General features: G+C 45.5%; 1 protein-coding gene across 1 annotated transcript in view; it reads left to right on the top strand.

The window, feature by feature from the left end:
* The window catches only part of METTL24 (methyltransferase like 24), a 49,080-nt gene extending 32,624 nt beyond the window's left edge, over positions 1-16,456 (top strand). The window contains exon 5 of the mRNA XM_074150832.1: positions 15,052-16,456. Within this exon, the coding sequence (XP_074006933.1) occupies positions 15,052-15,366 (315 nt within the window). The 3' untranslated portion in view covers positions 15,367-16,456. The remainder of the gene's footprint in view (positions 1-15,051) is intronic.
* The last annotated feature ends 248 nt before the right edge of the window (positions 16,457-16,704 follow it).

Here is a 16,704-nt window from a genome sequence, read left to right as displayed (position 1 = left end):
GTGGGTGCTGGTCTCTTTTCCCAAGTAACAGGCAACAGGACAAGAGGAGATGATCTTAAGTTGCACCAGGGGAGTTTTAGGATCGATATTAGAAAAAATGCTGTCATTCAAAGGGTTGTTAAGCATTGGAACAGGCTGCCTTGGGAAATGGTTGAGTCGCCATTGCTGGAGGCATTTAAAAGACACGTAGACGTGGTGCTGAGGGACATGGTTTAGTGATAACTTGGCAGTGTTAACGGTTGGACTTGATGATCTTAAAGGTCTCTTCCAACCATAACAATTCTATGATTCTGTGACTGGTGTCAGGTTTCTGACTGTAGGATTAGGTGTTGGGAAAGCTGCAGAACTTCCTCCTTGGTGTTTTGGGAGCTCAGGCACTTTCCAAGGTTATGTCCTGACAATGGGTCTTTTTTCAGAAATACTTGTAATGCATTTCTTGTAGGGGTGCCTTGTCTGTCTTGATTTTCTGTGTCCTGATAACAGCCACTTTGATTTTAAATCACTAGCCATATACTAAATACTTTCCTCCCCCCGCTTCCTTTTCCCTTCAACTAGTTGGTGACATTGAGTGTTAGTGTTTTCAGTCCAGTGGAAGGTCTGGTCATTGCCTGACTACAAGCACTAAAGCACTCATGCAACCAAGTTTATAAAGAGAAAAAAATATTTGCAACAATAATTAGAAGACGTAATGGATGGGTTGTTTATATTTTCAAGGTCACTGGTCCTAATTACAGTCATCAACAACAAAAACATCCTGTTTTGAAATTGGCAGTGATCTGTGGTTTTTTTAACATTTCCCAGTTTGTTTTTAAGGAACTGTAAAGACATCAGAAATCTTCAAGTCTTAAATGACTGCTGCCAAAATACATTTGAGGAAGTTCCTTAGGTTGCTTTCAAGAGACTTCTTCCCTCAGAGGATATACAACCCTGAATTCAAACGCTAATATACTTCATTGCCTGCAGCTACTTTTGCTTGTCTTTCTTTATCAAGAAATAGGCAGCCTGAGCTAAGGAGGAGCTTTTTTGTAAGATTTACAAAGCAAGCAGTGCAATGTTTGTTTGGTTTGTTACTATAAAATGCAAGATGTCCTTTTCAGTTCATTTCTTGCTTTTCTTCAGTATTTTCTTTTGCTTCAGCTCTACTGATTGGACCATTTAGAAGATAAGAGCAGGAAAAAACAGCTTTTTTCTACTTCTTAGTCATACTGTAACTCTACTAGGCTGTGCATTAGTGAAACATCTGGGGAGAGAGATGGCTTTCCTTTGACATGTGCCTTACATGGCTTGTTTTGATTTTAAAGGAGTTAGTCACAGAGCAAACGATTAATGACCTGATCCAGAAAAAGTGTATGAGTCTTGTGATACACCAGACCTACTGAGAACAGTCAGTTCTCAGGTTATCGTATAATATGGGAGTGATTGTAAGACCTTCTGTGAATGAGAAGGGTGTAGGTATGAATTCTGAGTATATAACTTTTTGGGCAAAAGTTATCCTGCATGAAAGCAGCCAGGTGGAGAGCAGCTAAGGAACATAATGCACATGTAACACTTGTAGGCTTTCCTCTAGCTGTGTACACATGGCATAGGATTTGGTTAAGTGTGTTGGCGCATCATGAACAGCGTATGCAGCCTCTTGCTCTGTGAGCATTCAGGTAGCTCCCCTGTGGCATCAGCGAAGTCAGGAGCTGACTTTCTCCCGGTGAGGATAAAGCCGTTACACACTCTGCAGTCTTCTGTTACTTCCTATTTGTGAAATACCTGAACAGGCTGCTGGAACCAGGATAGCTGAATCTCCTCACATTGTTCTTTTTAGTTTTTCTTTAATTTGGAAGGCAGCCTGAGAAGTTGTATGTTGCATAAAGACACCGATAAACTCCAATTTTTTAAGAGAATATCAAAGTAAATACTGTGACATTCAGGTTTTCATTCTTCTGGTGAATGTGAGTGGAATGTTCCCTTGAGTGAATAAATAAGTTAATTCAAAACAGTTTCATAGAATATTTTCCAAAGCGCTTTTTTCAATTAGAAAGTTAAAACATGCTCTTCATCCCATTCTTTTTAATTTTAAAAGTCCTTCCGCCTACTCTCAATGTCATTTTGTTCCCACTTCAAGGCAGGAATTCCAGGCAGCTGCATTTGAAGTTAATGCCTCGTGTTCTCCTTGCTTTGATTCTTTAAGATTTGGGACTTGATCCAAGACCCTCCAAGTGACTGAGACTATTTCCACTGACGTCAGAGACTTTGGATCAGGCTGATGAAGAGAGGACAGACAAGGCCTCCTGGAGTTCTTGCTGTTGTAGCCTTGACAAGAAAACATGCAATTTGAGGGTTTTGTGTGCAAGGGAATCAAAGACCTTGGATGGGTTCGTTTGCACTCTGGCTTAGATAAGAGTGCATTTGCTATTCTGCAGTCAGTACTGGGACCTCATCCACAGAAAGGGAAACCCATCCTGCTATTATGGCAAGAAATACAAACAGGTTTTTGCTGTTAGAGTGGATTTGAGGATAGATTAAAAGAACTTGATCTTTCTGATTGGCTATGTGGCGTACTCTCTGGGGATTGTAAATAGCCTGGAGGTAGAGGACTTACCTAGTACTATATTAGGATGAGACTGGCAAAGGAAACGTAGTCAAAAGTATTTTGGGGAACTGCTAGAGTGTAAAATCTTTTAAACCCTGGAATAATCTCCAAAGGATGTCATGAGAGTCCTGTTTCCTGGTACACAAATCTAAACTGAAAATTTACTGGTGTATCTTCTGAGAGGAACAGTATTTTATCATCCACAGGAAAGGATAAAGATGTAAACATTGATCTTCCTAATCCTCCCTCCCTCCTCCCAATTTTTTTTGTTGAACATGCACACTCTGTAGTCCATTGCTGACGAACAGTGTGAAAAAAGGGAGAAAGCCACTGAGTGGCACAAGATTTTCTTTCTTATTGCAGTGGAGTTCAGCTTTGTGAAAGTTTTCCCTTTCATATTCTCTAACTGCCTACTGGGGTGAGGATGCTACAATGCTGGTGTACGCCATGGATTAGTGATAGCTGAATGGGCAGCTTCCTTCATGCAGAGCCGCTAGATAATTCAAGTCAGAAGGGATCTTGAGAGACCTGTAGTTCAGTCCCCTGCTCAAAGCAAGGCCAGCTGTGAAGTCAGACTGGGTTGTTCAAGGCTTTATCCACTCCGGTCTTGAAAACCACTGCCTGCTTCATTTTATTGAACAGGCTTAGACTTAGGGTTTCAAAAGGAGAAACCTCCTCCCTTTCATCTGCTATTTAATACTCAACACAACTTCAAAACACTACACCCTGAAGCCATTTTGGTTAATAACCTCATCTCCTCCTAGGCAAGTAATTTATCACTTGCCCCTCTCCTAAAGCAGATACTATAGAGTCTATTTTGTGCTGCACTTTCGGTTTTGTGAAGACTGGTGGGAAAGAGCAAAGATTAAAGAAAATTGAAAATCATCTCTCTTGGCAGTACACAAATAAATACAGAATAAAAGCCCTGGGAAAACTGTGTAACAACTTGGTTTTGTGTGGAGATTTGATTGACAAAACAAAAAATTAGCTCTCCAAGGTTGGGAAAAGTCCATGTTCAAGTTTTGGAGCAAGCAAATCTATGCTTACTCTTTACTACACACACTTCAGGACTGGAGGGGCCAGAAAAGTCTTTTGTATTCTAGACCCTGCTTAGACAAAATCATTTAACTTTGATTATCCCTTGCAAAGGTAGACTTAGGTATTACACAGGGAGCCTGGGGGTTGGTTAGCGTGAATTTCATTTGCTAAGGGGCTTCTGTGCCCAAGTTCAACGTGTGGATGCCACCACTGTTTCTAAACTCAGCTCAGCTGCCATCTTCGCTTACAGAAGGTCCTCATTACCGGTTGATGAGCACCTGCAAACTGGTCTATGTCCTGATGTGGAAGTCTGAGCTCAGGATAAGAAGCCAGGAGCTCAGAAGCCCAGGAGCTCTTGCAGAGAGGTTTGTCCTTGTCGCTGCTGCTGCTGCTGCAGCTGGGGAACAGCCCCCTTCATCTTGCTGGAGCAGGAGGCACAAGTTCAGACCTGCACTCTGCTCCATTTGACTTAGCGTTAGAAAGACCAAATGAGACCAGATCTCTTCAATTGCTGCATTGTACAAATCCTTAAGTAAATGTTTGGAGTTCTGTCTTGAAAGGGCTTAATTTTTTCTTTGTTTTATTATGCTTATTTGGGGCTTTTCCAGAATCTCAATTCTAAAAGGAAAAAACCCACCCTTCATCTGCTTTTTAGCCTCATTATTTTCACATCCAAGTTTTGTGTAATTGGTGGTCTTTAGGCTTAAGTGGCCCCTTTTTCTGCAGCTGTTATTTACCACCCAGATATATTTGTGAAGAACAGCCTTTGCTTTGGCAGGGTCGTCATACCGGCCTCTCTAAGTCTTCTCTGACATGAGAGATCTTGTATTTCCCATAACATCTTACTTGTGTTTCGCTGCCCCTTCTGCTGCTGGAGCATCAGCAATCAGTACTATTCAGAAGTCCCAATGAGGGCTCAGTCTGTGACCATCTTATTCTCCTTCCTCCCCTGGAAATGTCTGCACTGCCACCACTTTTTATCTCATTTGCTTTTATGGGGACACATCAGACGGTCTGTTTGTTATATCAGTTTCTGCGTGACACAGTAGAAAGAGATTTGTCCCAGAGCAGTGATTTTTTTAAAGAGTAAATGGCTGGTCCTGGCCTATTTGTAGTAGGAGTAACTTGGCACAGTAAAGTCCCATGTTAGCACTGGACCCTTTTTGCACTGGGCAGATCTAGTACCATAGCTGTAAGAGCTTATAATCTAAATAAATGACCTGCCAGGGGATGGAGGATCATGGAACTCACCTCCATTAACTTAAATTTCTACATTTGAGATAGCTGTTGAGGTCCTCATAAACTCAAGGGAAACCATTAAGGTGCAGTTCATCTCATCCAAGGGCAGACGTTTGAAACAGGCTGGATGATGTGAACAGCACATCTCAAATCGCCCTTCAGAAGCGCCCTTCGCCTCCTCTTCTTTTCTCTGGTCTATAAAGGGAGCTTGGACAGCTGGTTTGGGTTTAGATGTGTAGGGCTGGGCGAAGTGCATCGCACCTCAGGTGACTTGCCTCAGTATCATGCAGGGACAATCCAGCTGACACTGGTGACCACCTTTTCCTATTTTTCTCTTTTTCTTAAATAACATGTTGGAACATCCTCAAACACTAGTACTGCTGCTGTGTAAGAAAATGCCATTAGTGGCGAGAAAGAGACGTCCCCCAAACCTGCAAGAAGCATTGCCCCTCTCTGCAGTGCTGCAGGAAATAAAAGTGGTAATTACATATCAGTTCTCTGGATGTCCCAATTATGTCTTGTTTTCCTGGCAGACAATTATTTCAGCAGCTCTCAAAGTGGATATTTGGAATCATTGATTAGGAGAGTGATTTGCAGTTTCATATTTACTGTGGGTTGGTTATTCCTGAAGGAGCTTCTTGCCACTGTGAGCAGCGCAGGTCTGCTGTAGTGATGTAGCGTATGTGTGTATTTGGGCTTTGGTTTGGTTTTGTTTTTAACACGTAGTGGGAAAATGCTAGCAGATGTGACCTGAGCCACGTGGATAACGCGTGCATGTGTAAGCAATCCACAAAAACTAGAAGCGCTAAGAAGTGGAGGCCAGGTAATGCACACTACGGTTCCAGGGCAGGCGACAGCGGTGTCGGTGGCTGGCAGCAGGCAGCCTGGGCAGCAGCAGCACACACTGATGCAATGGGAACGGAAGGGGGACCTGAGCAGTGTGGAGGGAGCACACCCTTAAAAATCTGTGTGTTAATTCCCTCATTTGGTTCTTTGCTCCAGCTCCAGCCTCCGGTTTCTGTGTGGAACCAGAAAGCTATGAATGAACGCAGAAGGAGTTAGACCTGCTGTGCAGGTGTATGATAACCTCAAGGCATGCACCCAGAAGAAACTGCAGGATGTGTAGGGAGCTGTGGTGGTGACTCCAGACTCAGCTCTGTGCTTGGCATCTGTCTGACAAGTCCTGAGATCGGGACTTCAAAGTTCTGCAAACCTGTCTCACATGCCTGATTTCTGTGCTGGTTGTGCTGAAAGGGAGAGCACTGCAGATAATAACATTGGGCAAGCTAGCTGGAAAATGTAAAGCTTTGTGTTTTTTTGAAGTCATCCCATTAAAGCAAAAGCTCAGAGTGCTGGAGAGCATGTTATTCTACAATAAGCATGTGCCTCTAGCTCTGTAATTTGATTTATGAGTTCTTGTGAGACTTGTTGCCCATAACACAGGCATTCCGTCCCTTTGAGGTTATGTTTGTACACGCTGGGCCAAATTAATTTTCTGTCTAACATGACCAGTTTCCTTGGAATTACAGTAGAGCTGCAGTTTGACCATTGTTTGCTGTGCATGAGCCTTTTGTTTGGGGGTGCATCAGGGAGTTAGCGAATTTTACTCCAGTTGCTGAAAATTGAACTGGTGCAGATGTTTCCAGCTGCAGTTGGAAATGCTGCTTTCTGTAACCTTGTAATGGTTACCCCTTAGTAATGTGCAAGCTCCTGACACACAGTGTTTCTTTCCTGGATGTATGTATTTTTTAATTTTAGCGATAATGAAATCAAAGTGGTAATTACTCTTCATTTGCTTAGTCAGCTGAGGCAGCTGCTGTGTAAAGTATTTTAATTGTAACTAGACTGAAGAGTTTGGCTGCAGGGAGAAGTGGGCCTGACAACCTCATGTTTCTGGAAGCAAAGGTCTTTGGACAGTGATTTACTGCTCACCACCTCTCCCAACTCCCTGTGTTGAATGCAAGGAATGTCTCATACACATTCCTTTACAGGGTTTTCTCTTGGTCCTTTACATCTCCTTTCACCTCATTTAAATTCTTTCCACCAGGAGCAGTTCTTAAGATGTTGTTAAGAATAGGGGTGTTTCTAGGGAGCAACTTGAAGGTGCTGTTTAGTATGCAATTGTCAGGCATGGGGTGAAGATCTTTTTAATGACAACGTGGACTGAATGTGGTGCAATCCTTAGCCTTTTCTTCCTCTAGGAAAAGGACTAGTGTAATGCCTGAATTGTAATGAAAGTATTTTGTTATTGAAACAGAACTTAGGCAAGTCTTCTTTAAAAAAACAAACAAACAAAAAAACCCAAACAAAACACTGTCAAAGCATATTATTGTCTGCTAAAAACTAGAAAAGAAGCAGGATTTTTTACAGTTTTATTTTACTTTTTTGTTGCTGCTGCTGTTAGGGAAGACCCTTCAGAAAAATCAGGTGTTAAAAATCTGCTTCCCCACAGCTTTACCAGAGGGCTGCACAAGCTGTGTTCAATTCCCAGCACAGTACGGTGCACTGGTGTGCCTTTCCACCTTCTTTTCAACAGCAGCAGCGCAGCCACTATTTCAGTGTCAAACAGTTGCATTCAGAAGAGCACGGCACTCGCTGCAGGCACCCTGGAGTCATCATTGGTATGCTGCTGCTGTAAGAAGCCAGTCACTTCTGGTTCCCTCCTCCCAACGAAACTGGAGTTTGGCAGGAGCCTGGGGAACCTGCCCTGCTTCACAAGGTGGTACCAGATGCAGGGCACCTGCTGAGCTCAGACCCGTGTGCACACTCCCCAGCTCCTGCTTAAGTGCCATAATGTTAATCTGTACAGTTTTAATTCGGCCAGGGTGCTGAACATCTGCTCAGGGTGGTGGTCCATGGCATGACGCTGGTTTTATGAGAATCAAGATCAACCCCCTTTCCATAGCATCTTGGTCTTTCCCCGCTACCCATCTTTCTCACAATTTGCAGGGAGTAATTGACATTAACAAGTCATTTAGATAAATGCTCTATCCAGAACACTTAGGAGCTCTGTAAATTAATGTAATTTTTTTCCTCCATGTTTGTCCTTGGTAGCTCATCCCTCCTCCTGTCACGGTTTACAAATTCTTGTCATTGGAATTGGCCATCTCTTGTCTGAATACTTTCACCTTAGTGTCTGGATCCTTTCTGGTCTCATTTTTGATCTGACAGCAGTTTAAGGTATCCCTCCACTCTCAGAAATTTGAAATCCAGAGGTCAAAGCCACAGCAGCTCTCCTTCCCCCTCCCACTGCCCGTCCCAGATGAAATCTCCTAGTCATGCAAGCAGTTCAGGATGTTCCTTATTCATGTTTTCAGGAACATGCAGCTTTCTTCCTGCTTGCAAGCAAACCATGGGGTGGACAGACAAACAGTGAAGCAGAAGAGAGGCAGGTTGGCACCTTGGACCAGAAATGGAGTGAAACAAATAGAGCCCATGAAGGGATGTAGTCTTAAAGGACTTTATCACACTGGCTAGCGCAGATGGGAACGAGGTTCTCCACGAGATTTAATCGGAGCTACTCAGTTATACCAGGGCTGCATGATCCCTTCCTGCAAGAGGTGTTCTTGGTATGGTGAACATTTTTTGAAGATGGGACTCTGAGCCCTTTCTTCAATTACTTACATTTTGAAGGTCCCATGAGCACTATATTAATAAACACTAGCAGGTCTTGCATGCTGTTTACTAGGTACAACCATTTTACAGTAGCATAAGCCCTCTGTCCCTTGCATGTGTGAACACACTCACAGGTCTTGCTCCTCAAGGCTTCAGGTTCAGTTGCTGCGTAACTATTTGCCTTCTAATGCAAACCTCCCACGCTGACTGCCCCCTCCTTCCCTCCTAATGCGGTTGTGGTGGTACTGCTGGCTTTCACGTTTTGCAGGACCGGGATAATGTGGCCTTATGTAAGCACGGAGCCGGGTCCCACTGTCCTTGCTTGGTGCTGGGGCAACACAAACAGACTGCAAGCGTTTGTTCCCCTTTAATGAAGAGACTTGAGGGTCCAGCGTACAGCACTTATTCTTTTGAGTAAACATCCGTTCCCACAGGCATCCAGCAGCGTCTGGCAGAGGAGATCAAAAGAACAGAAATGAAAGGATTTTCCCCGCTTTGCGGGGGGAGCGGGCAGCAGGACATCTCCTGTGAGATTGGATGGCTGAATGTACTCTTCGCAGAGCAACTCCGTGTGCTCGGCCAGGGCTGCACGCGGAGCGGCTGCGCTTCCAGCCTGGGCTGTCGGCTGCTGGTGGGATAAATGCAATATTTAAAGTGTCTGTTGGCAGCATGGGCTTTGGCGAGCAGACCTCTTGCTGCTGATCAGGCTGATAAATAATTTAAGATCAGGGTTTCTGCAGCTCCCTTGTGGGATTTTCCCCACTTGGGCAATCTCGCCTTTGGATTGAGGGACTGGTGAGGAGATGTTGTTTTCACCTTTTTCTGTACAACAGAAGAGCCACGCAAACTGAAAAAGGTAACATGGTGCAAATGGGAGCTGGGACACAGTATTTCTGAGCGGGGATGCTCACTTGTGAGCTACTGCCACTCTGAGCAGGTGAGGAGGTCACTGTTTGGCGACTCATGCCCTCGTTGGGCCTCATGTCCTCATGGAGGCTCTTCACCCTCTTTCCTCTGAGAAAGCATCACTTTTGAGTCCTCAGCTAGTGGTGAGGTTTCTGTTGCCTGCTCTGGAGACTGGTCTCAGTTTAATGAGGTGGGGAACCAAGATCTCTGATGTTCAGGATTTTTATGAGGAGAAGGTCCTCTCCCTCAGGATTGCCTATGTGTAGTCGGCCTGCCCCATGCTGAGGGCTTGTAAGTCCTGTTCTCTGGGTGACACAGGAACCTTGGTCTTGCTGGGTAGAAAGCTAGACAATGTTAAGCACAATAATTCTAGCTTTAAGGTCATTGTAGTGTAATGCTGGCTAAACTCATCAGACCTGTCTGAAAATCGATTCAGTCTTGGGGACATACATTATTTTTATGACCAGAAGATGATTAGCGAGTAAGCTGCCATCTCTGGCTGGTCCAGTGCCCAGCATGAGTTAAGATGGGAAGATGCCAAGAACTAATCCCACAGTGAAGAAAGATGTTTGTGATGACAGGAAAGCCACAGGTGAAACCCTGCAGCCTCCTGACCAAATGCAGACAGGGAGAAAGGATTTCAGGCCATGCTGATCTCCTAAGTTAGGTGGCGGTTGTTTGTCCAGAGATTATTTTGTCCTCTGGTAAAGTGGCATTGGAAAAAGCCTCCTGCCAGCTAACAGTCCTCTTCTCTGCCTGCCCACTGGAGTAAGTGACATCGCTTAACTGGGCTGGAGTGGAGGATGATGGGTGGTGTATCTTTTTCTGTAATGAGTCTTCAGAGAGAAATTGCTTCCAGATGGAGGGAGTATGTGGGAAATGTCTCGGAATCAGAGACCAAGGGAAAAAGTGTGGAACAAAAGTGCCAGGTTGCTCCCACGCTTGGGCTCTGGAGCTGTGGGAGGGAGTCACTTGGGGTGCCCACGTGGGTCCTTGCTGGGAGCAGTCCCCAGTGGGACAGCATGGGCTAAGTGCTGGTAGCGCTCCTCAGCACTCAGCTGAGATTGATATCTCTTGCAGGCACCAGGTGGGCTTTCTGGATGGGTACGTTTTCTGGGGCCATTACTGCATCTGGCAAGCTGTTGCTGTACTGACAGTTGGCCGTCAGAGAAAGTTAAATAAGTTTTCTTAATATGATTTTGAAACATTTTCTCCAGCTTAAGTGGTAAGCATGAAATGACTTAATATCCTGCCCCTGCTGTGTAATGCTTTCATGGAAGCGCATCGCTGAAACTGGGAGAAAAAAAGACTTCTCTGTCGCTTGCAAGGCTGTGGAGGATCAATGGTGAGAGCAGAGGAATGAAGCTCGTCTGCACTCACTGCTGGATTTCTGTTTCAGTGATGTGTATATTGTGTGAGTGACTTCAACTGTACAGTTGCCCTTTACTGTAAAAAAAGACCACAGACCATGTAAGCACCCGACTGCACAAACCAGCTCTGTGGCTTTGATGCCTTAAGCAGATACTTGAAGTTGTTCCCAATCTGTCACATTGGGTGCCTATAATCTCAAATGACACATTTGTCCCAGAGTCTTTTTTAAGTTGGCCGTACAGACCATCACAGAGGGGCTTGTACATGTGAGTAGGAAGGAAGGGAGGTAATCTGAGGGAGAAGTGCTGCTGTTTGGAGCTCTACATCACTGTACAGTGATTGACTTTTCTTTTGAATTCAGTATGGGTGTTGCTCAGACCGTGCCCACAGCAGTCCCAGTCTCCCTGACGGATGGCTCAGGGAGAGCCAAGGATGGTTCCTCCTCCCATGGATCGCAGGGGGTGTAGGGAGAGGCAGTTGCAAGCTGCTGGGAGCATAATTTGCTATTAGGCTACGTGGCATCCTGTCTGCCATCAATTACAGCCTCGGCTCGGAATAAAAAGGAATGAAAGGGACTTAACATCCAAGCCATTGCCTGCTGGTGAGGAGGGGCTGTGGATGCATTTTGAAAGGAAAGAAAGTGAAGAACGTATGCTGAAAGGTTGCAGATGGGAAAAAGAGGGAAGCTACATTTAAAAAACCCACACTCAAGAACCTGTTTGTTGCCTGCAAAGCCACACGCTATCAAAATACGAATTAGACAGCTTTTTCTAGAGTTTTGTCTGCTGAAAATAGAAAATTGTACTTAGGTGGAGAGAGGAAGAACCGGTGCATAAGCAAGCAGAGTTGTTCTTGCTGTACAGCTGATGTCAAAATGGTAAGCCTGTATCAGGGAGCTGGAACAGAGGGCTGTTCCTCGCAGCCTCAAATCCCGAGTGCAGGACTGTGGTTCTGAGCTCCGCTCCTCTGCTTGAAAGCCGTAACCAGCTCTCCTCTCTCCCTGCTCCCACCTTCTGCCGCAGAGCTGCTCCCACGGAAAGGGAGGGATCCTCCTTGCCTGACTTACACCGCGTTTGCTGGTTTTGCCTTTCCTGGCTGCCGCTTCCACATGCTGAGTTCATGCTGGAAGTAATACAGCTAAATTGCTTCCTCCAGCTACTCGCTCTCAATTGACTCTTCTCCACGGGGAGCTTTAAATGGTGCCCATGGGGCAGCGCAGAGCCTGAAATCCCTGTTAACCCTGGTAGTTCAAAAACGATCAAGGCAAACAGAGCTCTGATCTCTGCTTTAGGAAATGATGCACAGTTGTAACAAGTCATTACCCTAAAAAGAAGAAATGAGCCTTCATACTGTACGTGTTAACCTTTGCTAACTAAAACACATTCTTATTCAGCTGTTTTATATGCTTGGTTGTGCATGAGGAAAGGCCTGCCTTTTTTTTTTTTCTCCGAGTGTAACTGCTACAGTGCTGCAGTGCTTTTGCAAGGGAGCTAAACGCTGAGAAAACATTTTTCAAAAACTGCATTTTTGACTGATAACCTTAGTTAGTTTGTGGAAGATAAGAGGAACCAGCCTTAGTCTTGAAACCGGTGGGCTATTGACTGCCATCCTTTACCTTCAGGCACTGTAGATCTTTGCCCCCCAGGATTTACTCTCAGCCGCAGGCTCCAGCTGTGCTCCCAGGTGAATTAGAGCTCTGAATTGATAGATTTGTCCCCTAATCCGTTCAGTGGCACTTTGAATCAAGGCGTCTGGAAGGCGGTAGTGCATTTCTTATCAGTAGTGCTCTGCTTATCAAGGAGGGTAAATATCTCCTGAGCGGTGTAATCATCACAAAACCCGCGTTTGATGTTAGCAGGACGCTTGTTATTCACTTGGATACTCTGACACAAAGCTGGTTTGCCATTTATTTTCCCCTATCCATGGCATAAAACGGAGACTCTGGGCTGAGATGGACGCCTCGCCTGGAAGGCAGTCACAAAAGTTGGTGTGTAGAGACCTTCCTCCCTGTAGGTCTCTGAGCAGTGCTGGGCACTGAAGGCAACACAGAGCTTCTGGTTTGTGTATGCAGCACATCCCCATGAGCTTCCCTGGTCACTTCAGTGTGTGTTTAAGCAGTTACTTCGGTATCTCATTTTATGCTACCGAAACATTGGTTAGCAGCCACTTTTTGGATCAATTTTGCAAATACAGCGCAGAGCGTGCAGAGCGCCTGCTGAGTAGCAGGAGCAGCAGTCAGTGTCACAAGGGAAAAGCAAACAAACCTGGATGATGACTGGAAACATTACCATGGGAAAAAGATGTCCTGCTGTTGCCATAAAGCAAGATCATGGGAAAACAAAAGCAAACACTTAGAAACATTTCTCCCTCTTACCCCTGAAAAAAAAAAAAAAAAGATGTTGCATAATTTATCTCCTTTCAAAGTGACAGAAGTCTCCCAAAGATAAAAGCCTGTGGTTTCTGAAGTGCAGCAGCTCGGTCCTATGGCAACTGCACCCAGGTGGAATCACCTACCTACAAAATTGCATTACAGGTAGAGCTGCGAGTTGGTGTCTGAAAAATAAGTAACCTATTTAAATGTATAAAGGAAAACAAGTGAGCTCTACCATGAAGTAGTTCTCAGCTGAAATGACATGAGCAGCATCATTTACATTCAACCTCCCCTTGAACCCAAAGGAGCTCTGTGTTAAACTGTTTCACTGACCCACGGATGGACAGACTGACTGACAGGCTCTTTGTTGCAGAGTCAAGTTAGGCAATACCAGAGGTAAGGTTGTCTGTGCAGCCTTCCTCTCTGCTCCCTGTGCGGACGTGCCACAATACGGGTTTTAATTCCATAATCCCTCAGTCGTTTTCCACTGGCCCCCTGCCTCCCTCAGTGTGGAGGAGGCACAATGCCGCCTTAATGAGCAGATGAGCAGCGGCTTGGCTTGTCATCATTCAGTCTGTGACCGTGGACCTCATTCAAGTCCCACTCTCCAAGTCCTGCTCTGAAAATGCAGTGTTTTGTTTTCTGCTGTTTTACAGCTTGTCCCACAAAACTGTCACAACCCTTCCACCGTACGGAGGGTGTTCAGTGCTTAATACCCTCATTTTAGAGATGGAGATGAGAAACAGCAAGTGTTTGACACCTACCGATTCTTGCCATCCCGTGGCCATCTGTAGCGGTGGAGCACAGCCCCTGAGGAGGGCTGACGTGGCTGTGGCACCTCAGCAGATCAGACCCTGGTGCCACCAGTCAGCCAGCCAGAGAACAAGGGAAGGTAGATGTGGCCGCCCCTTGCCGTGGCCAGGTGTTGGTTTTTTTTAAACTATTCTTGACTCTAAATAAAGTGTTCTAGTTTTTCACTTCAAATGAATCTTGAGTGTGAGCAGATGGGCAGAAGCAGCAGCTCAGGTGGAACCGACCTAGGCAAACCCCGCTGTCACGGGGGAAGTTTCCCCTGTTTGGCTTTAGGAATGCAGGGCCTTGAGCAGTCATCGTTTTCTACCCGGTCTGAAATTGTGATGAAATGCTCTGTTTTTATTAAAGCATACAACTCCCCTTCCCCATCTAATCTCCAAGTAAAGTCTACCCACAGTTATGTTGGGCTGTGAGAAGTTGGATTGCTGAATATCTTGCTACAAAATTAAGGATTGGTCTAAAACTGAAACAGGGCGCTTTCCTATTAGATATATTTTTCCCTTCAGACAGCTTCATGGCTTCTTTGCTGCTCTCCCTTTTTCTTTGGAGGGTCTGTCCTTAAAACCCTGCAGGCTCTCTGCGTAATTTTGTTTTATTTGGTCCTCCTCGCTCATTTCACTTTTGCCTTCTCTTGCATCTGTGTGGTGCCAGTAGCATCTGACACACGAAGACCCCACTCTACTGTGGTGCAAGTAATCACTGTCACAGGATTTTGTGATGGAGAAGTAAGGAACAGTAATACCTTAGTGTCTTTGTTTAGTTTGGTGGGTTTCCTTTTTCCATAGCTTTGATGCCACTACAAGATTTGTGAAGGAGCAGTAACATGCTTTGGTTGTAGGATGAGCTGCATCAGACACCTCGGGGTACAAAGCTTTTCGGACCCAGAGTTGGAGGCAGGAGGAGGAGGGCTGTGAACAGGGAAGCGTGAAAGTTCACGTACTGTCCATGTTAGCCCTATGATGCTCTGAGATTTTGTTTAATTCTTTTTTTGGTACAAAAGGAATTGCACATAGTAACAATTATGTATGTTATAAAATGGCCAAGCCTGGCCTCAGATGTTACTCACAATAACTGCAAAGCTGCTCATTTTCACATAGTAATGGTGTTTTTGTTGCAGATTGATGTCCTCAAGGCAGATGTGGAGAGTGCCGAGTGGAAAATTTTGGAAAACCTGATCCTGGAAGATGTTGTTGAGCAGATAGGACAGCTGGTCGTTGAGGTGCACATCCACTGGCCTGGGTTTGAGGTCAGCGGCAACGACAGCACCGTGGTGCGGTACTGGTACAGTCTGCTCCGGGAGCTGGAGCTGAAGGACTTCAGGCTTTTCCATACCTACAAAGACTTATCAAAACCACAGATGTTTCTGAAAAAGGAAGCCTTCAACGCCAGTAGCTGTTACACACTGAGCTGGGTAAATACAAGATGGAAATAGCAGAAAGGAATTTATGATGTGTGACTGTGAGCCATCTGGCCCCGTAGCATTACTGAAGAGGACTTTGGCATCGCTGGCTAAAGTTGCTAAATATGCACACAGTGACTGCTAACAAAACGGACTGCCTTTTATTTTTCTACATTGTCAAAAGAACTGGCACTAGGAGAAGATACATGGTGCAAATTTGTATAGTGATATATTTGCCGGCGGGTACAGCGTCTCAGAGGACAGAGGTTTCTGTAGAGGTGTGTCTGGAGTGGCTAACAGCGTGGCTTTCCCCGGCTGCCCCGTGGCTGAGCCTGCCGGCAGAGAGGGCATCGCTGGGGCTGCCCCGGGAAGTTTTGCTCGCTGAGCTGTGCAGGAGAGTGATCGTGAGGAGGTGCCTTTCTCAGGAAGGGTCAGGTGTTGCCTCCCTTGGTAAAGTGATCTTTGATTTGCGCCTTCTTTACTTTGACCTTGTTTCCCATGGAACAAATTTTAGGCAAGAACAGTATGTTCTTCAGCCCACTGGCAAATTTCAGCTGAATTTGGCAGAGGCAGAAATCACCACCAGACTAAATTCCTACCTATTTCGTTGAGCAGCGTCTGAGTGCTCTGCCGTTGGCTCTTTAAGGCAGTCTGGCTGTGGGAAGCGGGTTCAGCGCTTCTGACACGGGAGGTGATGGGACAGAGAGACTCAGCTGCTGGAAAATCTGCCACAAGTGCTCCCCCTCCTCACCCTCCTGAGGCTTCAGCCATGCAAGACGTGGCTTCCCTAGTTCATCTGCTCAAAGAACGGCTTGGTTTAAGTTACTCTTGCAATGGCTATAGCAAATGGTTTTTCATCTAGCAAGATACTTATTTAAAAGAGATGAAAGTGAAACCTGGTCTTTTTTCCTTTGTTTGTTTTGGGGTTTAGATGAATGTTTTGCTGCGTGCCTTCTCCAGCCCTGGGCCTGTGGTGCAGTGCACTCCCGGGAGCCAGCCTTGGCCATTCCCTGAGGAGCTAAGGGATGGGGGGAGCTAAAAAAATAGATAGCAGGTTGGGTTTTTTGCTTCTCTTTGAAAGGATTTTGACATTAAACTTTGCATTAAAATACAAGATGACACCACTTCCATGTCTGTGATATACAGCCTTTGTAACTGCCTTTGGTTTCTGACTTCTGCAGGGCTCAGTGCCCCTCCCTTGGTGTGCCTCAGCCCAGCATCGTACTTCTAGCAACTCTTTCTCTGTCCCCATGCTGTTCCTTCTCTTGGAATCCTGGCATTTCCCTCTCACCTTCCATACCCTCTTTTCATTTTGCAACCTCTCCGCTTCCTCAGCTCCCTCATCCCCTCCTTCCCAGAGCAGGGCTCTGC

Source organism: Numenius arquata, chromosome 7 (assembly GCF_964106895.1).
Source record: "Numenius arquata chromosome 7, bNumArq3.hap1.1, whole genome shotgun sequence".
Lineage (NCBI taxonomy): Eukaryota > Metazoa > Chordata > Aves > Charadriiformes > Scolopacidae > Numenius > Numenius arquata.
Note: the sequence above shows the minus strand (reverse complement) of the source record. Positions and strands in the feature narration are given on the sequence as shown.